Source organism: Chanodichthys erythropterus, chromosome 3 (assembly GCF_024489055.1).
Source record: "Chanodichthys erythropterus isolate Z2021 chromosome 3, ASM2448905v1, whole genome shotgun sequence".
Lineage (NCBI taxonomy): Eukaryota > Metazoa > Chordata > Actinopteri > Cypriniformes > Xenocyprididae > Chanodichthys > Chanodichthys erythropterus.
This window is the reverse complement of record NC_090223.1, coordinates 27,722,720-27,749,639: the sequence shown is the minus strand read 5'-3', so window position 1 is coordinate 27,749,639 and position 26,920 is coordinate 27,722,720. Positions and strand designations below refer to the sequence as shown.

General features: G+C 35.3%; 2 protein-coding genes across 2 annotated transcripts; one reads left to right on the top strand and one right to left on the bottom strand.

Moving 5' to 3' along the window:
• Window positions 1-13,565: 13,565 nt before the first annotated feature.
• eve1 (even-skipped-like1) lies at window positions 13,566-15,068 on the bottom strand. Its single transcript, XM_067364478.1, has 3 exons — window positions 15,044-15,068; window positions 14,337-14,575; window positions 13,566-13,994 (listed from the first exon to the last, which is right to left on the bottom strand). The coding sequence occupies exons 1-3, from the start codon at window positions 15,066-15,068 to the stop codon at window positions 13,566-13,568; spliced, it is 693 nt and encodes a 230-aa protein (XP_067220579.1).
• Window positions 15,069-23,893: 8,825 nt separating this feature from the next.
• Window positions 23,894-25,293, top strand: hoxb13a (homeobox B13a). The gene is made up of 2 exons (XM_067372598.1): window positions 23,894-24,557; window positions 25,046-25,293. Exons 1-2 carry the CDS (start codon window positions 23,894-23,896, stop codon window positions 25,291-25,293), a joined length of 912 nt encoding a protein of 303 aa, XP_067228699.1.
• The last annotated feature ends 1,627 nt before the right edge of the window (window positions 25,294-26,920 follow it).

Sequence of the window (26,920 nt, the reverse complement as noted above, 5' to 3'; positions counted from 1 at the left end):
TTGTATAATTTTATTTTACAGTGTACCAAATGTCCCATGTACCAATAGTTTATTGTTATAATCAGTCTAGATAAGCCTATTAATCTACAACATTCTGTTATCTTTTTGTTGTTGTCCTTATAATGTTAGTTGTATAGAGCAAATCTACACTGGGTGCTAAAAATATATATTTTATATAATGACAAATGTTAATGATATTATTGTATGATGATATCATTAAAATAATGATATAGGTACATTATATATTATACATTTGCTAGTTATTTTTGCATGTTTCTGTTTAAAGGTGTCCTAGATTCAAAAATTGAATTTACCTCGGCATAGTTGAATAACAAGAGTTCAGTACATGGAAATGACATACAGTGAGTCTCAAACTCCATTGTTTCCTCCTTCTTATGTAAATCTCATTTGTTTAAATGACCTCTGAAGAACAGGAGAATCTCAACATAACACCGACTGTTACGTAATAGTCTGGATCATTAATATGTACGCCCCCAATATTTGCATATGCCAGCCCATGTTCAAGGCATTAGACAAGGGCAGCCAGTATTAACGTCTGGATCTGTGCACAGCTGAATCATCAGACTAGGTAAGCAAGCAAGAACAACAGCGAAAAATGGCAGATGGAACAATAATAACTGACATGATCCATGATATCATGTTATTTTTAGTGATATGTGTAAATTGTCTTTCTAAATGTTTTGTTAGCATGTTGCTAATGTACTGTTAAATGTGGGTAAAGTTACCATCGTTTATTACTGTATTCACAGGGACAAGACTGTCGCTATTTTCATTTTTAAACACTTGCAGTCTGTTTAATTCATAAACACAACTATATGTAATGTTAGCTTTAGCCACGGAGCATATAGCCTCAAACTCCTTCAGAATCAATGTAAACTTCCAAATAAACACCTTACTTATGCGATTAGACATGCTGTATGACAAACACTATGTAAAGATCCATTTTGAGGGTTATATTAGCTGTTTTAACTTTATTTTATGTTGTTTAAGGCAAGCACTAGCTCTTGGGGAGTGGAGCACGAGATTTAAAGGGCCACACACCCTGAATCGGCTCATTTCTAATTATGCCCAAAAATAGGCAGTTAAAAAAATAAACTAAAAAAAAAATCTATGGGGTATTTTGAGCTGAAACTTCACAGACACATTCAGGGGACACCTTAGACACCTTATTGTAAAACTAATCCAGGGTGAATTCAGGGTGATTGGGACACTTTTTGCCATTGAGATGACTTGGAAAAAGTGCCTCAGTCAATTCACCCCACATGAATCGAGCGGTTTAGTCCAGATTTTCTGAAGAGACGTGATTGCTGTATATGATGAACAGAATGAGTTTAGGCTTTTATTCACATATAAACATTCATCAACTCACACATCAATTATGGTAAACGGAAGCTCAAGCATCTTTGCTTGACACGTGCAAGAACCAATGAGTTTCATTCTCGTGTGTTAAAGGATTAGTCCACTTTCAAATAAAATTTTCCTGATAATTTACTTACCCCCATGTCATCCAAGATGTCCATGTCTGTTTTTCTTCAGTCGAAAAGAAATTAAGGTTTTTGATGAAAACATTCCAGGATTATTCTCCTTATAGTGGACGCCTTCCCTATTCTACTTACGAAACAAATTGAACTGGCGCCACGTTCATTCCATAAGTTGAATAAGGAAGGCGTAGGACATACAGCGTAAGCTTTTTGAAGAATACAGAAGGCGGAAGCACGTGCAAGGCATTCATTTGTGTTTATAAAGCCAGCCTGGTCTCATTGTTAATACGTAGTTATTAATACGTAACTTTAAAAGACACAAAACGTACATATTTGTACGTTTTGAATGGTGCTAAAACGTACAAATACTGACGTAATTATGGCACCCAAACGTAAACATACTTACGTTTTTACTGCGAATAAAACGTAAAATATTTACGAATCTTTCATGTCATAAAAATATATGTATAAAATATATATAAATGTTCCCTTTTTAACATTTTTAGATGAATGTAATATCCCTAAACCCCACCCCACCCCGAACCTAAACCTACCCATTTTATACATAATGTTAAAAGAATAAATCATAATTGACAGAAATGTGTAGGAAAATGCCAATTTTAGTAAAAATATGACATTAAAACGATATTTTGAGCCACTTATCCTACACCTTCCCCTAAACCTACCCATAACAATTTCTTAAAACTACATACATAAATGAAAAACAGACAAACAAGCGTAACATTAATCACAATCATTTATTTTTTGCAAATATGTCAAAAGTGGTACCAAAAGTTAAAATGATGATGAGTTCCAGTCGCAGTCCTCTCTGGCTGTAACGTAATAGTTTTTATAGGGTACAGAGCAGAATATAATTTATTAATCCGTGAAATTATGAATCTGTCTTCTCTCTGTGAAGGCGCGCACTCATTTCAAATGTCAATCCACTGAAACACGGCATATCGCAATCTGCGACGAAGCAGGTAAGAACCAATGAGCGTTCGATATCAGTGCCGTAAACCATGTCGTAACGCTTCTCGAGGGTGGCGCAGGCGCACTGGCGCTATTTTTTAAATTTGAATCATAACGTGCGCGGGTTTTGACTGTGACGGTCGCTGTTGCTGAGAATGAAGGTGAAGATCGACAGATAAAGGGCTGAATTTGAATCTGTTCCTCGCAAACATATGGATTCTAAAGATATGGAGTACAGCAAACAAATAAAATGGGTGTGATTTGTTAATTTATGTTGTGCTTTGGTGTATCTTATGGTTGTATTGTCAATCACTGCATAGGAAAAAAATCGCACAGCAAAATATTACAAAACGATTATAGAAATGTTATTCATTTTAAGGTTTCAAAGTGTAGTCTCGTTTAACATTATGTAACGTTAATGACAATTGAACACAACATATTTGAATCATTAAAGCCAAGATTTTAATATTAATACATGGTAATTCATATACATTCACACTTTACGTTAGATGTTTTACGTTTTTAAGCTGCTAATACGTAAGTATTTGTACGCTTTAGTGCTATAAATACGTCAATGTTGTACGTTTTTGTGTGTATGAAAACGTTAGTAAATGTACGTGTGGTAGAACCACACTTCACGTAAAAATACACACGTATTCTCATGAGATCACGTTGATAAAGCATATACAGTTGTATTTTTTTTTTTCGAAAATGACCAACCGTTTTGCTAGATAAGACCCTCGTCTGGGATCATTTAAAGCTCTTTGAAGCTGAACTGAAACTGTAATTTTGACCTTCAACTGTCTGGAGTCCATTGAAGTCCACTATAAGGAGAATAATCCTGGAATGTTTTAATCAAAAACCTTCATTTCTTTTCAACTGAAGAAAGAAAGACATGAACATCTTGGATGACATGGGGGTGAGTAAATTATCAGGAACATTTTATTTGAAAGTAGACTTTAAAGCATGTACGGTTGCGCTTCTGTTTATGTTCGCTGATCAGTGTTTATATGTGAATAAAAGCCTAAATTCAATCTGTTAAATCAAATAAAACTATGGAGTGTCTTCAGAAAATTTGAACTAAACCACTCGATTAAAAAGTATAAGTTTTACAATCTCTTTGTGAACTTTTTGAAGCGTCAGTGCATAGACTGTCAATTGAGGGACAGAAATTTCTCAGATTTCATTAAAAATATCTTTGTTTGTGTTAATAACAAAAGTCTCATGGGTTTGGAATGACATAAGGGTGGTAAATGATGAAAGAAGTTAAATAAAGTTTTCTAGTAGTTATATAAGGCAATGTTATTATCGCTTACATCATAGGCACAGCAAGAATGACTTTTCCACAGCTACAAAGAGTAGATTGTGCATAGCTTCTGACTCTAGGACCCTGGGAGATCTTCATGTTCTGTGAAGGCCCGTAAAATTGTGGCATGTCTCATTGGCAAGCTCACTGTACAAGCAGTTTGTGTGATTCCAGCTTACCAGCTTGTAGCACACACTGATAACTCTGAAACCATTTCTTTTTAACACACATCAACAACTCTAGTGTACAACCACATCAGTTGGCCTATAGCATTCCAGACTGCAAAAATTCCCACTGACTTGCATATCTTGCCGTTTATATGGGATCATGGACATTTTAACAGACACAGATAAGGTTGCGGCTGCACGTTAACAGGTCGACAGAAGTCAGACATAGCTTTGAGGCATATGCTGTCAACCACAGGACACAACCACGACTCTGTATGCACATTAACCCACAGATTTATTGTAAAAGGATGCTAGGAGTTATATTAACAAATACATGAATTTAAACTGTTTCCCAACCATTAATCAGCTCAGCATGAAACTAGACACACAAACAAACATTTGGGACTTATCGTTAATAACATCCTACTGTACGTTAACCCTATAAAGTCTGTTATTTTTGAATATCAGCATGATCAAAGCTTTGCTGAAAAACCTGTTGTAGACAATTATGCTTTATTTTGTCAGATTAATAGTTTTATACTTTTTTTTGGCAAATAAAAGGCTTTTTAGGGTAATTCTAAAAAAAAAATGTCCCCCTTCAGGTTATGTTGCACATGTCCAATTGCTGTGAAATCCTTAATGATTTTTATGAAGCAAATGTGAGAAATAACTTTTATATTGTTAGTAATTTTACCAGATGAACGCTTATGGGACTGAAGCAAATTAGGTTTAGTTAATTAAACATATTTTTTTATGAAAAATCATGTTAAAATTTGAGTACCAATGGCTTTTGAGTAATGTTTATTTGTTTATCCCTCAATCTTCATTGTATTATATGTTTTGTCCCCACAATAAAAAACTAAAGAGCTTTGATTATAAAAGTAAGCATTAAAATATTATCTACTAAGACAAATTATTCTCGGACATAGAGTGACAACTGATATTTTATATGCATTTTATGTAAGTAGTCTGCTATAACGATCTTACTGATTTACATTATAAGCTATCTCAGTTTCATTTTCCTTTTTGGTCATATAAATATCTGCAAGTGCACCAAATTGCATATTTTTAGGCCTTTAAATTTATATTTTTTCCCTCTTTGAGTATGAGCTCATGTTTAATGAGCCATAAAAGCTTGACATATCAAAACAAAATGTACACTTTTTTTTTTTAAAGATTAAAAAAAAATTGTCTAAAGGTTCAAATAACTTTTCCATTTCCCAAAAAAAGCTAATTTTCTTACTGTTGTTTCATACATCAGGGTTAAAGAGTCACTTTGATTTATAAAAAAAAAAAAAAAAATCAAATAGATAATTCTGTTGAAACTAGAAGGTAAATTGTTCTAATTTTGAACCAGTCTATATGATATTATTTTGATGAATAGCTAGATTGACCATTTTCAAAGTAATGATGAAAATGCGTCCTTCAAACATATTATTTCACATTATGTTGTGGAAAACATGAGAACCATAAAAATTAGGTCTGATCTAGCAGAAACCATTCAGTCATGCTCTTCTCTGAAAAACTGGGACAATAAGACGTCTCTAATTTGCATACATGAACATGACCATTCAGTTTTTATATCAACAGTGTGGTGCAAAATACAGTAAATGGCCTGAAGGAGGCACTAGATGGAAATAACCAATGAAAATGATTCAGGACCAACCTGTCCTGTCCCTGGAGTACCAGATTAACATACACTGCTATCAGGTTAGTCAACCTGATATGGATCCACTACTGCGCTGGTACATTTCCCTAAAGCAATGCAATACAGCTGTGAAAATGATCAGCTCACTGATTTAATCAGGCTGCAGGGACTCAGTGATACAGTTTATTTTTATTTGATTGTTTACATCTTTGTTGCACAGTTTTAATATTGCCCTGAAAGCTGGGCAAATAAAATCCTCCCCTTACTTGCAATTGTTACAACCTGTTTTATTCTCCCTCTAGCAGAAAATTTTAATTGAACTGATGTCTGGAGTTGTGCTGATGTTGTGCCCATCCGTACTGAAGATTATCCATTTCCTTGTAATGACTGACATATGTTGCTGCTCCAAAACATTTAAATGTTGGAACATTTCCCTAAAGAACATCATATCTTCCCAAGACCTGGTATGTATGCATATATTATGCAAGTTTATTGTTTTCTCTCCACATATTTGTCTTTTTCTTCAGCTGTTTCACCATATAAAACTATTTGTAGCATTGCCAAAGTTCACCATGTTATGAGCTTCAATGAGTTAATGTTTGAAAGTACTTTAAAGTATCTTTAAAAAAAATATTACATTGTGTGTTTTAAAAATGTTGCATTGTGCATTCCATCAGCATCCACTCAAACATGTCAGTAATGAGTTTTGATGCAACAGTTTTAGTAGTCTGGCTGCTGTGACCTAGATGTCTAGAAATCACATTTCTGAAGGTTAGCAGGTTTCCCAAACTTTCAAGCTTTTGTGCAAAACATAATATTTTATTATGTCTCCCTTTTTAAAGGGTTAGTTCACCCAAAAATAATGTCATTTATTACTCACCCTCATGTCGTTCTACACCCGTTAGACCTTCGTTCGTCTTCAGAACATAAATTAAGAAAAAATACTGTGTATTTCAGTCAATAACTTTATGGACATATGTTTTGCCCTTTGTATTTACTTGTTCAAAAATAATTTGTAAAAAAATACCCTTAATATTCAACAATATTATTGATTTGACTGCATTGACACTGTTGGATGAGAACTGAACTGAGCTGGATGGTGACGTCACTGTTTTCTGCAGAACTGCTTTATGAAATGAACTAATGTAATAATTAATGATCTTTAATCAACACTGAACTGACTTCAGCTCAACAATGACACTCTTTGCTTTTAGAGCTGCTGTACAGCCATAATTAACTCTGTATCATTGAATCATTTTCCTGTTATTAAAATCTGTATTGTATAAAGCGCTACATAAATAAATGTGACTTGACTAGTCACCATGAAATCATATCACAATGGTATGATTATTTATTATAAAAGATGCATCCATGCATATCATTATTTAAATATCATTATATTAACAATGAATATGCCCCCATAATCTAACTTCCCCTCACTCTTGCAGCATCATTCCTTCTCTTCACTGATGACGTGTTTACTTTCGTAAGGGCGGGACAACCTGTCACTCACATGACATCGCAGCAATAGCAAACCACAACCATCCAATCAATTCCCAATGGACAAAATCAAGTTCAACCCTACATTTTTTTTTCTTGTTCGAGAAGCCGTTTCACTCAAATATGTCACAATAAGAAAGAAAAGACTATGGCAGCTTCTGTTTCTTGCCAACTTTAAACTTTGAGGCCACAAGTCTTCAAAAGTTTCTCTGAGAAAATGTTCTGACTGAATGATCTTCACTATTTAAATTTTTACTCACTTTAAAAAGACAGTTAAAAAAAGACAGACAACTTGACACAGACAGATTTCATCACTTCGTCTCTATATCTGAGTTTTACAGTATTTAAATAGCTTCAGTTGACACAGGCCAAGCCTGTAGTTTTTACTGCTGCCATAAAGCTTCGTCCTAGCAACAATATAGATACATCATATTTACTCATAACTCTCTTGCTTGCTTTCCTTTGCTTTTTCTATCTTAGAAGTATGTCAGCATGCATATGACTAATTATGCTATCAACAAACAGTACAAGATTACAGAACTAAGAACAATACTGAGGCTATCCTGCAGTATTATGTAAGGAGAGACAAGGTCAGATTTTCATTTATTCAAGGACATGGTGGTGATAGAGGATGATGCAGTGATGATGCATGTAAACTGTGTTTTCTGGTATTTGTTTGGGGAACATAAGCAGTTCACAGTTTGAATGAATATTTAATTAGCTGGATGGACAATTATTGTAAACCATGGAGAAATTAAAATATCACATAGTTTAGTGATTAAAGAGGACCTATTGTGCCTTTTTTCTATTTGTTTCCCCCTTTTTTTACATTTTCAACTTTCTTTAGTGTGTAATATTGCTGTTTGAGCATGAAAAGGGTCTGAAAAGTTGCAAAGCAAAAACGTCGACTCCAAGGGGAGTTATTCTCTATATCAGGAAGCACTGTTTCTCAACTCCCTGAAAGGCCTTAAAGAGTTAGTTCACCCAAAAATCTAATTTCTGTCATTAATTATTCACCCTCATGTCGTTCCACAGCCGTAAGACCTTCGTTCATCTTCAGAACACAAATTAAGATATTTTTGATGAAATCCAAGAGGGTTCTAATCCCCAAAAGAAAATAAAGTAATTACTGTAATATTAAGGTTGAACCTCTGTAGTCACATTGACTATTTTAACGATATCTTTACTACTTTTGAATGGACCTTGAATGTGGTAATTTCGTTGTTTTCAATGGAGGATAAAAAACCCTCTCTGATTTCATCAAAAATATCTTAATTTGTGTTCTGAAGATGAACAAAGGTCTTAAGGGTGTGGAACGACATGAGGGTGAATAATTAATTAATGACAGAAATTTCATTTTTGGGCAAACTAACCCTTTAATTGTAGTCTTACATTTTCATCCTGGAATGTACACATCACAATATTCCTATTTTAACTAATTCCTGCCCAAGGCATACACAAAATAAAGGTGGCAAGGTCTGGTTGAGTTGTGTTAGTGTTATCGCCATGTCCAAGAGACTCTGTTTTTAACACCCTGGATCTAACATGATTATGGTAAAGGGGTGTGACATTTCTGAGACACATTCCAAGTGGATGACCAATCACAACGCACTGATCCAGCCGACCAATCAGAGCACATTGTGCTTTTTGGAAGGAGGGGTTTTAGAGAGAGACGGGAACTAAACAGACTGGGAAGAGAGGAATAATATGTGGAAAAATAAGGAATGTTTATGAACATTTAAGCATGTAAACCTATTCTAGAGCCCAAAACAAAATTAAGACTTTGCAAAAGGGCATTATAAGACTCTTCAGACTGTAAGATACTTTGGCTAAAAGTAAATAGCTAAATATTAAATAACAATAAATATTGAACAATAATTCTGTTAATTTATGCGATTGTCACAACCTTAGGTTTTTTTTTTCTCTGTACAGGGAAGTTATTTAGTGGGACAAATGCTTGCATGTTCATTTGGTAATTGCTTTAGGCAGCTTCAGGCGATCATTCAGCCATAAGATGATGCAGCTGTGATTGTTGGCAAACACAGCTGCCTTAGTGTGGCTTCCTTATGAACCAAACAAAGCTTTCTGTACCCATAACAATATGTGAAGCTCAGTGCACATTAGACTGTATGAGACCCATGGAAATGTTACACTTAGGAAATTTGGATCTTACAGTTGTTTTAACAACACATCTGTTTCCCTGGATAAAAGAGATTTCTGGTTTCCCTGAAGTGCTAATGTGTCTCTCAGAGTTCATTTTCCCTAATTGACTTCACAATTAACTTAATTTCCTTTTAAACTTATTGTGGTTTATCCTCATCTTGTTTCTTTATTTAGGGATGAAGTGTGTGACCCACAAGGTCTAGAGTATGTTGTAAAGTATTCTTTACAGTCACTCCTTTTTCTTCCTTTCTGGTTGCTTTGGGCCTCTTGAAGTGAATAGCCTGGACATGTTGTCTGAGCTGAGGGAACGAGAATGTGAATATGTGGATTTCTTATGCATGCCAAATTCAATTTTAGGTCTCCCATGTTCAACTCCCAGATGAGCATGTTTGCCGCTGTTTTATAAACAAAATAACAGTATGTTGTTGAGTTTTATTTGTGTGATAAACTTGTACTTGTGCCGTTCGATACAATTCATTCCTTTTGCAGTTTCTTTTTTTTTTCATGTGCAGGAAAAACCAGCAAAATCAAGATGGGTGGCCAGTGAGAGTGTGGGAAGTCCAGCACTGGAAGATGTCTGGAAAAAGCTAATTTTCACTGGAGGGAGGGACACTGACATTACCAAGTACATTACTGTTTAAATGTTTGGATTGGTACTATTTATTTTCCATGTTTTGAAAGAAGTCTTTTATATTCACCAAGACTAAATTACTCTAAAAAAGTAATTAATTACTACAAATTACAGATTTAACAGATTACAGTACTAATTACTCTCTCTAAAAAGTATTGCATTACTTATTACTGATTACTAAGCTTAAGAAATCATACTTATATACTGATTTGGTGATCAGAAAAACATTTCTTATTATTATCAATTCTGAAAACAGTTGTGCTGCTAAATATTTTTATGCAAAATGTGATACTTTTTTTTCCAGGACTTCTCTAGCTTCTGAACTTCCCAATATTAAAAATAAAATAAACTGACTGATCTGCGTATGATGCATTTTGAAGCATCTTCCTTAAATTATAATAAATTCATTTAAAAAAATGTTGATGTGTGGCTGCATTTATTAAATATATAGACTACGATGTTCTTTAAAATGTTTAAAATAAGAAATAATAATTTTTAATTATTATATTTATACAGTGAGGCTGGATGAGGAAGGTTTATGGAGAACTTGCAGTCATGTCAACCTGTCCACCTCTGACTTCCCTCAGGGCCGAGGCAGTATTAAGAGCAGGAAGTTGTAAAAATCACACGGTAGTGCTCTCCAGACAAAAGAGGATCCGCTGCTGTGTGCTCAATCGGTGTTCCCACAGTCACCATAGAGCAGAATCTCTTTACAGTCTGTTCCAATTTACCACATCTCTCTCAATTCACAGGAGCAGTCGTTTTTTTTCTTTACTGTCATTTCCCACCTATTGCCAGGGCTTTACTGCAGACGTCACCCATTGAGTTATTGTCAGACTCAGACAAGGGTACTGCTGATGTCTCTAATGATCTAAGCATCCAAAGTGTTGTTTTTTACACCTCTAAACATGCATAGATGTGTTACATGCACCCAGATTAAGGATACATTTTACTATGTAGGCTAACTGTTATAATTATTTTACAAATACCAAGTTTTGAAATGCATTCTGTCTAAAGTAATGCTTTGATATTACTTACAAATACATGAATTTTAATAATTCATCCATATGAAACAGCTTTGTAGTTTTTACATCACAGAAATTGTTTTGGTAGCTACAAATAAATTTGAATGTAGAGCATTCAGCTCATGTTCTCGTAAGGGTTATCATGACACAAGCCAGACAAGGTTAATTTACACTGAGACACAGATTGAGAAGCCTTTCAACTAGAATCCACCTGTAGCAGGTGGAGGTAAAATAAGCCAAAACACCTGGATATTCAGCAGGTGCCTCATTCATTCACATAACCATGGCTGTATCACTGTTCACCTTCCTAATTTCTAGTGGAGTGTGTTGAAAGCTGGGGTGTCTGTCCCTGTTTGGTTGTGTGTATGTTTTTTCAGTATATTCTTAAATGTCATGTGCCATAATTTCATGGACAATGGTAGCAGTGAATTAAACAATAAATACACTGTAAAAAATATTGTTGCGAAAACTTAAAAATCCAAGGCAACTTATGCGTTCAGATTTTTAAGATTTCTCAGCTATTGTCTTAATAATTGTACTAACTTTTTTTTTGTCAATTCGAATTTGTTCCTTCACTAAATGCAAAATGAATTCATCATGAATTCTTCATTTCTTGTTCAGCAAATTTTCATTTAGTAACACAACTAACATAATGTTATAGTTATATAGGATACTTTATATGTTAAGTGAACTATGCTATCTTTATTTGTAAATTAACAATCATCCCATAAAGCAGAGATATATATTCAGGATATAGTTTTAAATATTTGAACACACTTGTAGGCCTCAACACAAACCTCAAGAATGGTAACAATGAACAAATGTAAAAAGATGAGCTCTTTACATCACAACACAACAAATAACTAACAAAAATGACAAAATAACAACCAAAAAATATCTCAGCAAAACAGGAAAATAATAATCCAATAACAGTAAACGCATAATTTATTCATGCTGCAATGCATTCTGGGAGCTCACAAGCCCTTAACATTTCAGCAATATTTAGTTCTTTGTTCAGACAACTGTGTTTGACTTTGGGAAAACATTTGGAGGAATTCTGTTGGTCTGACATGGGTTTTTATGTAGGTTTTTTTTTTTTTTTTTTTTTTTTTCATATTTGAGACTAAAAGGGTTTTGTAAACTGGAAAATATGTGGTTGCTTTATTTTACAGTGTATATACTTGGGCACACTTCAAAACGTTGGGGTTGGTGGGGTTTATGCTTGCCAAGGCTTCATTTATTTGATCAAAAATAGAGTAAAAACAAACAGTAATATAATGAAATATTATTACAGTTTAAAATAAATGTTTTCTATTTTTGTGTAATTTAAAATGTAATTTTTTTCTGTGATGTCAAAGCTGAATATTCAGCATCATTACTCCAGTCTTCAGTGTCACATGACCCTTCAGAAATCATTCTAATATGATGATTTGATGCTCAAGAAACATTTCTGATTATTTTCAATGTTGAAAACAGTTGCTTAATGTTGTGTGTGTGTGTGTGTGTGTGTGTGTGTGTGTGTGTGTGTGTGTGTGTGTGTGTGTGTGTGTGTGTGTGTGTGTGTGTGTGTGTGTGTGTGGAAATGTGTGAATAGGAAGTTCATAAGAAAAACATTTAAAAAAAAATTTATAAATCTTTTGTAACATTATAAATATATTTCCTGCCACTTTTGATTAATTTAATGCATCCTTGCTGAGTAAAAGTTTCATTAAAAAAAATCCTAGTGACTCCAAACTTTTGAACTGTATATGTGTGTATATATACAATTATGTGTATTCATAAATTCAAGACAGTCAGCGTGGCTTATCCATTTTGCTGCGACTGTATGTCATTTTATGCATTAATTCAGGCTTTTTACTTCCACACTTGCAGACATTGTGTATTAAATCAAAATCTGTGAGGCCCTGGAGTCTCAGACACCTCTGTCCACCTGCTGATGTTTTGTCTGGTTACAGGCTGTTTGATTTTAGATTTTCAAGATCATAATTCAGCAGGTTGTGTCTAGCAAGGAGTATAATGACAGGAGCTTTGTGTCTGTAAGTTGATAAGTAGTCTTTAAGATTACAGTGCTGTTTGGTCAACAGGTTGGTGTTAAACAATGACAAAAGTCTTGGTTTGAATTACAAGAGCCGTGTTCAGCTTGAGGATGTAACGAGTAGAGCATTAATTGTTTTCTGTCCTTTAATAGTATTGTTATTATTTTAATAAAAAGACAGAAATACATTAAGTAAAATGTTTCCATAAATATTTTTAATAGTCAATTTTGTCATATATATTTTTGGAAAGCATATATGTACACAGTGTTCAGGTGCAAAAATGTCAATAGATGAAAAAAAATGTTCGAAAGATCAAGTTTTTTAAGAAAGTAAACACAACACTTATCTATATTACAGTAAGATAAACAACAAAATAATTCTTCATGAGTAACATTTTCTAGATTTTGATTAACTGTACAGATGCATAAATACAAAACAGCCTTAAACTTTCATTGTATGGGCAAAAAAATCTTCAAAATGTATTCTTTTGTATCTCACATGAGAAATAATGTCATGCAGGTTAAGATCAACATGAGCATGAGTAAACAATGATAGAATTTTCTTTTTTGGGGGGTGAACTACTCCTTTTATCATGGTAAATGCACCACTGTCCTATTATCCTGAAGCACTGCCAAAGGTTTTGGGCTGCGGGCCTGTCCTAGCTCCCCCTCTAGGTTTAAGCAGGTGGTCCGGTCTCCATTGTAGGCAATGTGGACAGTGGCATCCTGCGGGATGGTGCATTGTCTGGACAGGGGAATAGAGAGCTGGCTGTGGAAGTCCACCAAGCCAAGGGTAGGTCGAGGGAGGGAGATGCAAAGTGTCCACTGGCCTTGTGGTGGCGCTGTAAGGGTTTGAGTAACCAGAGAGGCTCCCCATGCCGAGATGAGAGTATAGATGAAGGGGTAAGCGGGGCAGCAGTGGGTAGGGGAGTCCAGCAGCCGCCTGACTCACCATGAAGGCACACAGGTTTGGGTCCAGTGGGTTAGGCCAGTGCAGACTGTGACGCTGCCTCTTGTCCTTCATCCTCCTGTTCTGGAACCAGACCTATAATGAATTAGGGTGATAAAGGGTCTTAGTGAAGGACACAGCATGTTGGTGGGATTAGGTAATGGTAGATGTACAATAAAATTTTCGGTTTCAGCAGGGATGGAGATCCGGTGTCTGATTTTACGGCTTCTTGGCTTGTCTGTATCCCTCAGTCTCACACAAACACAAACAATCCTCTCTTAAGCGAGCTAAAAATTAAACTTTCATCATGGATAGCAGAAGTTAGTCTCAAATTCTTAAATGAACACTTTTTAATAGCAAACTTTTAATGCTCTTTAAATGATTGCCTGTTGGGCCAGAGGTTGAGTGTGGCATGAAAAGGTCTGCTCTGTGAATTACCTTTATTGTGGTCTCGGGCAAGTTAAGCGCTGCCGCCAGTTCGCATCGTCTGGGTCGAGACACGTAACTTTCTTTGCAGTATTCTTGCTCAAGACGGGTCAGCTGCTCCCTCGTGAAAGCAGTCCGGTGCCGCCGACTGTGGTCTATCCCATTCAGTAGTGAAATACGAGGGCACTCTTCCTCTCCTTGATCACTGTCAGCATGAGCAACAGTAGACACTGGCGACTCCCTGCCCTCTGCTACTGAAAAGTTTACTTCACATTAGGCATTCGTTTGCTTTGCGTTCAACACATTTACAGTCAGAAAGAATGGGGTTTCAATAACCCCCCAACGTTAATTTCCTAATTAAATGAACTCGCTATACACAGATGTTGATTTTGTACTGAAGACTTCAATGTTAAATGACATGATGTACCGTGAGCATTTTCCTTTAAAAAAAGAAGTGTACATTCCTCTCAGCTTGCTGCTGAATATGGACGTTGTAGGCTACTTACACATTTTATCGTTGATATCCACGTCCGCAAACAAGATATTCCCCAAATGGATTTTCACAAACTTCTCATAGTCCACAAAACAGTCCCAGACCAGGCCCTACCCCCCCAAAAAAGGAATTCTCTCTCGTCACCGCTTGTCTTGCAAGCCAAGTTCGTTTATGAAGGAAAGATGAGTTGTTTTTGTAGTCGCTGTCCACCCCCCTCCTCCCTCACCTCTGCATCTTTCAGGTCGTCCCATCTTGTGTCCTAATGAGAGACGCGCTCTATCCGCTGAGGCGCCGCCGGGGCGCGCGGACAGAGGGAGGTGTTAAATTGTCTTTGGTCTCCGACCGGCCTTTGTACTTTTTTGTTATGGAGAATTAAGAACGACCTCCCTTTGCATACTGTCACAGTGGCTTCCCCGTTGAGATAGGCCAACCCTGATTGTTCCTTGGTGTTTGATGTTTGTATTTTTGGAAGTCAATCATTAGAATCCTTATGTCCCCAAATTGCAGAGGTCTACAGTTTACAATAGAGATGAAAGCGTTTCAGGAGCCGTATAAATATGTGAGGAAAATGTATTTAATTGTTAAAAGACAATTAATTGAAAAATTGTCAGAGAATTTGAACATTAAGTAATTTTATAATAAACAATCAACGTTGCCTGATAACGTGCTGATGTTGCTTGATATGCGCGTCGCACCTTATTTTATGATGAAGGGCCTGTTTCATGGTCGCTGAGAGCTCAGAGGGAAATGATGGTTCTGTCATCTTTTACACATCCTCATGTCATTCCAAATTTGAATGCATTTCTGTCTTCTGTGGCACAAAAAAAAGTGTAGCCAACTTTTTTGAATGTCAGTGTGGTCCAGTGTTGTTTTGGAACTGTGTTTTGACAATGAGGGTTTAAAAAGTGTATAAACATTCTTCACACTGTCTTCGTTTGTGTTCTGCTTAAAAAGGAAATTCATACTGGTTTGGAACAACACGAGGGTAAGAAAATGATGACAGTATTGTCATATTTGGGTGAATCATCGCTTTAAGTGCATTGGAGCTGTCAGGCTCAAAGGTGCTGAACGAAAATTGAAACGAAATAGTGCGATTGAATAGTAAGCCTGCTGAATGTTTTACATTTGAATTTGTATTATTATAGCTTTCAGACCTTTTTAAAGAAACAGCAATGATACAGTGATGTAGCTACAACAAAAATGTCACGTGATTATACGGGATGTTGTTCACTAAGGGCTATGCAGTTATCACTGTATTTGTGGTTGAGCTTGTTTGGACAGAATGGACTCTAATCTTAAATCAAGGTCATATGTAGATCTAATCATACTCATATCTAATTTATGTGTGTCTGTATGTATGTATTTATTTATTTATTTATTTATAGTTTTATAGGCTATTTCTTGTGAGTTATAGCCTACAAAAGTATATATGTCCATGAAGTTATTGTCTGCCATTTAGCATTCAGTTCCTGTTTTAGAATAGCAGTTTTGGATTATGAATAAGGTCCATTATTAACATTACTTGAGCCTTTCACGTTTTGTTTTACGGTGCGCAGTATTTATTTAGCAACAAAAAGAGCTGCCCTCTCAGTATATCTCGAGCATATGCTCCCATCCGGGGCGCTTCAGATTAGCCTGATATCAAACTGACCAGTGGTTGTATTGTTATACACCAGTCTTTGATCACTTGTCAGTTAAGGGAAAGGCTCCACTAAGGCTGCAGCCTGTATCTGGAGAGAGACTGGCGCAGATATCACGTAAGGGTGACAAAAATTACGCTTCCATGAACAGACAAACCTGTGTGTTGTGTAGGCTACTCATTTTGGCTGTACTGAAATGACACTGTCTGCATTGATAATTGATAATTGCTGATAAATACGCCCCCTTAACTGATCAGTACAGGATGATCACGAAATGCACTGTTTGTGGGCGTGTCCGTTTGGGTCCTTTGCATACAACTTCAAGAATCTATAGGCTACATAATGTCAGCAGACTATGTTCCCCTGGTAATTTATACTTTTGTTTCATAGAATACAGAATACATAGATTTTTTTTGTTACTGTTTTTAAACCATTTTTATTTCGATTGTAGTTTTATATTAGTGCTCTTTATGCAGACCTTCATTGTATAAAACACATTAATTTATGAAAGTGTTGCAATTTTATTTTTCATAAAGGCCAAGAAACTAAAAAAACAAAAAACAAAAAAACAATTATTATATGCTAAGCATAAGAAAACCTAAAGATATTTAAATGAGGATCTGTTATGCGTTTCATTGCTCTGCAGTCTCCCTATTCTTTTGCTTTCACTCCTCTTCGTTTTCATCTTCTTCCTTGCAACCACACAATATTATAAAGCTATATTTTATTGGGGCAGATCAGGTGCACCTGAACAAACCGTTAACGTTAGCGTTCAACACAACCTTGGCTGCGTACATTTTTATCTGTATTGCTCTCTGACTCTTTCGTCCAAAATGCATGATGTACTTTCATCGTGACGTTCTTGAAAAAATGGTTTAATGTTATAATGTTAGGGTTAGGGTTACAGTATAGCCTAAAGTAACACATATTTCTTATCTCGGAAAATAGGGCTCCTTACATCACCTACCTCCTTAGAGTGCTATATGAACTCTCATTTGTAGACATTCATATGCAGTGATCCATAAGGCATTACATTTACCTGAAATTTCAACGTACCGCAAGGGAACTCAGTTATGATGATCTGCACAGTATACAACACACCTGGCTGTAATGTTCAAGGAAAGATCCTGATGCGCTGGTTCAGGTGTGTCTGATTATAACGAAAATTTAAACTGTACAGGAGCAGAATAGAGTACCTAAATAGTAACCTACAGCGTAGATACTTCATGCTTGTTGTTTCAGAAGATTAATTACCAACGATTATTGTTCATAATAATTGATATTATTATTATTATTATTATTATAATACGAGTAATATTTGAGTTATTAAAATGATAAGATAAGTTAAAATTGTATGATCACAATGACCGAAAATGTCTTTGAGCTTCAATATTCTTTGATTATGCTTATAACTTTAGTTTAAACTCCTCTTAATACCTCTTGTCCGAAATAAGACATTTACTTGGTTAATGATATCGGTCACAATTTATATTAGGTGGCTTTAACTAATATGTACTTATATATATAAAAAATAAGTACAATGTACTTATTGTGTTCATATTGTATTGTAAAACACTTTTGTTGCTTTTGAGGTTGGGGTAAGGTTAGGGACATTTGGTGGTATGGGTAGGTTTAAGAGTGGGTTAATGGGTAAAGGAAGAGTCAACAGTGATGTAATTACAGAAATTAATTACATGTAATTATATGCAGGTATTTTTTAAACATAAGTACAATGTAAAAACATGTATGCACATAATAAGTGCATAGTATCAAATATTAATTTAAATGTAAGTACATAGAATTTAAGGACACCTCATATAAAGTGGGACCATGAAATCTTTGTTTTAGTTAGAATAAAAATTCATTATCCTCCTGCATTATCCTCTGGAAACGTCAGTTTTCTGGTTTATTTGTTTGTTTTTTTGTCTGCAAATATCAGCCCTAATATGTCCTATTAAATGAATTATAAAATGAAACATTTGAGGATTAGAAATAGAAACCATCATATGAATCATTATACACTCTCAGAAAAAAAAGTGCAAAATTGTACCTTTAGAGTTACAACAGGGCAAAACCCTCAAAAGGACATCTTTGTACCTTATTTACCCCTAAATGGGTTCATACCTTAGTAATATTCTAATATACTAAATATGCATATTTTAGGTATATATAAGATCTATAGAAGATATAAGATCCCCATGTGACAAGCAGTTGTACCTCTGAGGGTAATTTATTTGCAAAAAAAAAAAAAAAAAAAACTGCACATAATGATAAAGATGATTAAGCTTATGTGACCCGCATATTTACATATTCATCCTAATGAAGTTACAGTGATGTGCTGTTTCATCAGGTATATCATATCAATACATAATGAACAGACAGCATTCTTGCATCTTGTGCATGTGAAGAGCATTTTTGGTAAATGTGCATAAAGTTTGAACATTCATACACTCTCAGATTGATCAGTCATGATCATAAAGCTGTGACAGTTTTATGGCCTATAGGAACCTGTTTTGGATGTATGTGATTTTATTATGTTGTCTAATTATGCATTCTGAAAGCCATGGAAGTGCAGCAGTCAGATTTGCTCTAAAATGTACATTGTATGGAAACAAAGCATTCTGCTCAGACATCAAAGGGCTTTAAGGCTTAAAATTCAGATAATTTGACACAAAATATTTTATTTATTCATAAGGCAGATACCACTTCTTAGATCAGAGGCATAAGGACATTACATCATGGTAAGATGGTGTTATAATTCACATAGATGTTATTGTCAAAAACTCCAAAACTATTCTGATTTAATTGGCATGATACATTGTCTTCACATTATCACTACTTGTCTTTCATTATTTCCTTGTCTCCTACATAATCACGCTGTCACAAGCTTTTAGTCTATGCATTTACCTTTTAGATCTGATTTCATTCTGACCAGGTGAATATATTAACTTAAATTCTGGCCATCTGCATAGGCTACATTAAACGAATTGGCCTACAGAGATGCATATACATATTTTTTATAACTGTAAAAGTGAATGAATAGCAGCAATAACACCTTGACAACTGTTTTGTAAAGCAGAGTGTTTGGGGTTTCAACTTTTCTTATTGATTTTTCCCCAGATCTTTTCTCACACTCACGCGGAAGAATGAAAGACGCGGCGGTCAGAGAAGGAATATATGATATACTGAATGGAATTCTTGGTGAATGGAAGCTTATTTCTAAAATGTGGGTCTATGAGCCCTTAATGGTGTTGCCAAAATACCAAAAGTAATAGGCGAAAGTGTTTCAACTGCTTTCAATTGAAAGTAGCTAAAATGTCACTAGATGACATCATAATGGCAAATCCATTGATCTATTTAAATATGGATATATCTAGATAAGATTTGTCCAAGAAGTTTCTAGATTTGTCCCTAAATTCTCCCTAAAAACTCACTAAATCTAGTGATAAAATCACTAAATTGGCAACACTGTTAGGCGATATTATTTTTTTTTGGTATTTATTATAGTGGCGTCATTAGCCTAGTGTAGTAATTTATGCGCACACCAACACCCGCATCCTCACTGCAGCGAAATACATGCAAATGAGTGACTTTTCTTAGATTTGGTTTGAGTGGTCAAAGCATTGTTGAGACTGCCATTAAAAATATGCAATTTTGTGAATGCCTTGCAACAGAACTGGTTGCTGGGGAAGATTTGAACCTGCCATTAGAGTAATATGATGCGTGGAGTGGGAGCCACTTATTTACATATAGGCCTATGTTACCCCACTCATTTATTTATACTATTGCAGGATTATATTTCATGTGAAATTACTATACTTTAACTGCAATAAAGTAAAATCTTATAGATATTGTGTAATAATCACAATTAATTTATATCGAATATTATATATTCTTTGTCTCTTTTTCTGAAAAACTGTCAAAGTAATGATAAAGTTCCTTTTGATTTGCATACAAAATCAAGTGGGCTCTCCTTAATTTGCGCGTTGTTTTTATGCTTAGATGACATGCCATACTAACGTTTTGCTATGTGTGTAACCCCATTATAAAATCATGTGAGTGAGATTACATTTCTCAGTTTTAAATATTCAAAATTATAATAAATGGTCGAAATTACATTTTATAAAATACCCTTTTCTGAAGTAACAGGGTAATCACCAGAATTATTTACCATGTACTTCCTGTAGCATTTTAAACAGTTTAGACTAACATACAAAGATGTGTGTCAAATAATCTGCGTCTTTGTCCATACAATGTAAGTCAATGGAGTCCAATGTCGTTTGGACCCCAACTTTATTCAAATCTTTATTCAAATGTTTTATTTAAATCTCCAATCTTTATTCTGTGTTCCATAGACAACCATAGCGGTTTGGAAAAACATGAGTATGAGTAAACTGATAAAATGTTCAATTTTTCGATGAACTTTGAATTCGAGAGAGGATATAAAAGTACTGACAGTATATAAGTGAGAGTAACCATAATGTCTATTGTTTTTTTTAAGATTTGTACTTTTTACATATCTTAGCCGCCTGAATTACAAAGGACAGAACGGCAAATTGCACAACATACTTTTCACGGAGAGATCACGTTGTATAGCCTATATCGTCGCTTTATTGGAACATAATAGCTTCGTGTACAAAAGTCAATGCAGAAAAACGTTTTGTAATAGGATTTAAATTACGAAAATAGAGTTTTTATCGTTTACCAGCTCATTAAAGGGACGCAAACCAGTAATCTCGTGCATAAACAATGTTAAACTTAATGATAGCCTACTGAAGTTATTAATTTACAATTTATTGTAGGTTTATATGTATCAAACGTGCGATTTAGAGAAATTAACTTGCAATTTTCTTGTCATTTCATTTGAAAATTTGCACCGAAATGTTCGTAATATTTTTGTATGTGTGCGCAACAACTCCTGTAGTTCTCGTTGCATGAACCACCTCATTATGTAGGCGTTGTCTCCAGTGTAAACGTAAATTGTTTGCTAAAGAAAGGGTGAACAATTCCTTTCGTAGGGCTATCTTGCGTTTTATGTTTAAAAAATATATATATATATATATGTAATATTATAAACTCGTTTTATGTGAAACTTACAACGCAAAACTTAGCTATCAGCTTTCGCGTGGCGCCATTAGTTCTCTTATATTCTTTAATCTATCATGTGAACTTTACTACTTTCATCACGTTTGAATTGTTTTAAATATTGTATTAATATGATGGTTATCAAACTTACCCTGTCCATAACGAATATGCGCCTGTCTTCTGAAGATAATTCATGCTGTACAGTCTGTACACAGAGTTTCTTGTAAGACCCCTTGCATGTGGGCTGGGCGTTTTACAATTAAACCATTAAGGCATTTCCTGGGTACAGTAGCAGCCTTGCACAAGCACAACATGTGTTGTGAAGCTGCTCTGACTACAAACGCAGAAAGTCTGGTGTCTTGAACCCAGAGTATCAGCTGTTTAGTGGTGATGGGAATTCACTGATGATTCAGTTTAAACAACATGGAAAGCATGTAGTGAATCATTTTTATCCAATTTAGGACAGATCTATTGAATTACAAGTACATTACATTCTGAATATGATTGTTCGAGCCATTTCTTTGAAATCTGAGCAATTTTGTTTGCCTGTGGGCCTTTTTTTATGATTCCTGCTCCATTCAGAGACCTTGAACTTGGATAGTTTGCCTAAGGAGGGACTGCGTCTATCATTGCCTCCTAAACAGGCCCTTCAGGGAGGGCTATACTCATCCCTTTAAACTTGGCCTTGACCTTGAGGGCCTTGCCTGACCTTTATGTAAAGACAACAGTCTGGGGAGGTGTGTGTGTGGGAAGGAGGATTAAAGGGGAAGCATCTAGTTGTTCCCTGTACACAATTTTCAATATTCATTTTCCACACACAATGACCTACATTAAGTTTTAGGCCTCTGGAAAATATTTACAAATATCAGTATATATAAATGCATAATATCTAAGGGTATTTCTGGAGGGGAAAGGTACAAAAAAACAAACAAACAACAACACTGACCTGGACAATTTACACGTTAAATATACATTGTATGTAACAGTAAATTACGTGTGTATTTTTTACATGTTCATTATACATTTATTTGTCAATCAAATTTCTTTATTTGCTCGTTTAGGGACATTTTTCTTGTAGTATTAATAGTTTTACATGTTGCTTTCAGGCGAATCTCACTTGAGTTTGGATTTAATTCACATGAATTTTGTTCTTGATTGTTTTATCGCCTTCACCGGATCACAGTTTTCAGAGGTAAAATACTGATAGTGTGTCTAGTTTGAAGAAAAAGGGTTCACGGTTTTAGTCATTTGCATTTAAAAAAATGTTTTAGGGGTAACGTACATTCACTGATAGAATGTGACGCTAAAACAGGCGCACATCTCGTTTATCTAGAAAGCTTTAACCGCCTTGCAAACTCTATAATAATAATTTCTATATTTTGTGGTTTGTACAGCTGAAATTCTCATTCTATATTAGCGACAGAGACATTTGAATAACAACTGAGGCAACCGTTTTGAAAGTAGCTATTTTGCCTTTATTTCAGCGGGTTGTGTCAAGTATATGACATTTCATAAAATGGTTCGAGACGTTGTTCAAGCTTATGTATGAAACAAGTTATGATTTTTCATTTTTTATGGTAATGATAAATAATTTATAAATCTGGCACTGCTGATTATGGGCCTTTAAAATGTCTGTAATGATTTAAAGGATTTCCAACGTGTGCTTGGCCAATGTGTAATTAAATCCTAAATAAAAAGTATGACCCATTTAAACATTTCTATTGCTTTTTGCAAAGAGATGTTGAGAGAAATCGTTATAGTATTTGATTATCAGCAAGGGAACGGCCATGAATATATCTATATAAATTATATTATTATATGTAGCAAGTACGCGCAGCGCGTAGGCATATTCAGTGCGAAAAATGACATGAACATAAGATATATATATATAAAAAAAATCCCTTTTAATGTGTTATGAACAGCCTATGTGTGGCCATATTTGTTGAGCAAATATTTAAAAATAAAATGTATCTTCTTTTAATGACTTAACATTAAAATATCAAATAGCAGCAGACAGCAGGCTACAGAAGTTATTTTCCACAAAACCGAAGATGCGATGAATTGCTCAGTGAGTTAAAGAGCAAAAATTGTATTAAAGGAAATTAATGTATAAAGGCAATGCAAGGCAGCATTTTTACACATTTAACTCGGTCTTGACAAAAAAAAAATCTTTGACATTCTTCAGTCAAGGTTTATTTTATGTGTCACGTGGTACAGCTCTTATCCAATGAAGGCACTGCAATGCAGACCATAGTCCATTGCGTCAATGCAGCTGTACCAATGTAACTGAGTGTCCTGCTTCGGACTTGAGTCTTTGCAACATAATTTTCCGTCCGAATGGTGAGCGTGCTATGACCACCTCCCTGGTCCTGAATCCTCGCTGGGCGGACACGGTTATGTTTGTGTATGAAAACAACTTGGATGAGCTGAAGAACATGGAGGGTCTGGTTGGAAGCGGCAATTTTGCGGCCAACCAGTGCAGGAATCTCATGGCCCACTCGGCTTTGAGTGGCCACCCGTCTAGCCTCGTCCACGGCTCCAGCTATTCCACTGTGGACGTATCGACTTCAAGTTCTACAGAGTCTGGCAAGCAGTGCACACCATGCCCAACGGTTCCACAGGCCTCGTCCACCGGTCCCATCCCGTACGGCTACTTTGGCAACAGCTATTATCCTTGCAGAATGGGGCGGGGTTCCCTCAAATCCTGCACGCAGCCGAGTGCACTCAGCTACTCTGCAGAAAAATACATGGATACCCCGGTCACATCTGAAGAATATCCTAGCAGGGCTAAAGAGTTCGCCTTTTACCACAGCTACCCCAGTCCCTACCAGTCCATGGCCAGTTATTTGGACGTGTCGGTGGTACAGACGCTTGGAACGGGAGAGCCGCGACACGATAGTCTCCTACCTATGGACAGCTATCAACCTTGGGCTCTGGCTAACGGATGGGGTAGTCAGATGTATTGCTCCAAGGACCAGAGCCAGGCGGGTCATCTCTGGAAGTCTGCGTTAGCAGGTACATTTTAAACTACATGTCGACTGAAATGAGAATGCTCAAATTAATTAATTTATATATATATATATATATATATATATATATATATATATATATATATATATATATATATATATATATATATATATATATATATATATATATATGTGTGTGTGTGTGTATTTTTAAGTATAGCCAAAGCTCTCACAAATATCCAAGGAAATAGATGTCATTCTTCTGGTCAAACAGAAGATATGAGTTTATTTTATATATAGATTTTTAATTTCAGAAACAAGAGCACCAATGTGACTTCATTTTCTAAAGCACAAAAATACAACATTCTTACATAAAGGTACTAATTTACTAATTCAAATAACGTCTGAAACGAAGTCTACATTGTCCAATGGAATAAATCCGAAAATCTACAAATGCTAAATTTGTTGAAACGTAGTTTAGGTAGACAATGAATGAGCCCATTAATAATAAACCTTTTTTGTTATTCGTTCCAGATGTTGTGGCCCACCAACATGACGGGGGCTCATTCCGTCGAGGTAGAAAGAAGCGGATACCGTACACAAAAGTACAACTCAAGGAACTGGAGAAAGAATATGCAGCCAACAAATTCATCACAAAGGACAAGAGGAGAAAGATTTCAGCGGTAACCAACTTATCCGAGCGTCAAATCACGATTTGGTTTCAGAACAGGAGGGTTAAGGAAAAGAAATTCATTGCCAAAGTTAAGAACAGTGCGCCATAGAGCAAAGCTGAATTTGTGTTTTTCTCGGTGACTTCAAATTAAGGGAAGCAAAAAAGTCATCGCGAGGACGTTTCTTGGATTGGGGGCTGAATGTTTTCTTTTCTCAGCGCATTTACACAAAACAAATAAATGGATGGGACTCAAAAATGAATAATCTTAATAAAATTGAAAACAAGGACAATATAGCTTGTATATAACGCACGTGCCTGACTATATGTAACTGTGTTCGTTTAAAGTCTTTTAGTCTTCTTTTAGCTTGCATTTAAATGTTAGGTATGTCAATTGTTGTCGTTGTTGTTGTTGTAGTATAGTCATATACCTTATTATTCAATACTTGTCAGTACCTATATACTATGTTTATATCGCTTGTAAAACATAATAACATATATATCACAAACCTTAATAAATGTGTTAATTCCATTCAGTGTTTTCTAAGAAACATAGCACAGTATACGTGTATTTATGGATTATTCTCATTAAGCGTCGCGTAATGACTCTTTTCAGTCCTCTTTTGCTGACATTATGAAACCAACAAACAGTTTCTGACATTTTTCCTGAAATTGTTTCCAAAAATTTGCAGCCTTTTGTTATCGTTTTCTTGGCAGATGTGTGTAGACAATGTTTGTTTTATTTCAGTTTAAAATCGCATTAATCTCTTGACATTTTACATAAAATGTGATCGTATGATTCAGTATTGCTTGTTATTGGAGCCTTTGGGAATTTAAGGCCTTTATCGTTTTACAATGTGCAGCGTTTGAACTCAAAGCACTTTAGTTTTTTTTTTTTTAAGATTTAAAAAAGTAAAGTTTATTACAAAAATGTTTATAACAATTTGGAGCACTTAATAGTCGCTGTATGTATCCTAACAGTTTAATATACATTCATAAAGAATGAACACTGTTTTTAAAACTTGACTGTGGGATTTCCTCCTCACGGTTAGAGCTAGAGCTGGAGTGTTTTGATGTTGGCAGAGAAGGAGGGGGCGCTCGACTACAGAAGATGTAGGTACTAAATCAGCCCTTAACCTTGACCTTGAAAGTCACATGCTTAAAGATAAGAAATAGCTTTTGTCTTTCCTGAAACTATGAATATTCAAGATTACCATTTAGATTGCAGTATATTCCCATAAGTTTGCCTGAGGGCTCTTCACGTTTGAATGCAATTGTCAGTGAATTCCCTCAAGCCAAATGAAACGCTATGATTTTATTCTGGTGCTGCATGCGTTAATGAACATAGCATACTCTGGGTGTCTTCTTATAATTCTATATAGTAAGTAATAGATAACATTAACTCTTGCGCTCAGAAATTTAAAGTTGCCTCTGTCCGCGCCATTCTCAGATTTATGCACGATGATCTACTTTATAGTCTCCAGTAGGCCTAATTTACGTTTCTGCTCAAGTCCGAACAGTTTAATTGTCAGACAGTGAACAGATCCGCACCCTATTGCCTTTGCAACCTGCACTTAATGTCGGTCTAGATTAGTAAGGGTGTAAAAGGTCTGTCGTTACTCAGCGGCTTCACGTTGTCACCTTCGGCAAGCTCCAGTCCACTTTCAAGTTGTGCTTTTCCTTCTTTCTTTATTCAGTGTTCACCTGCAGCTGTTAAAGCTCGGCAGAAAGATCTTATA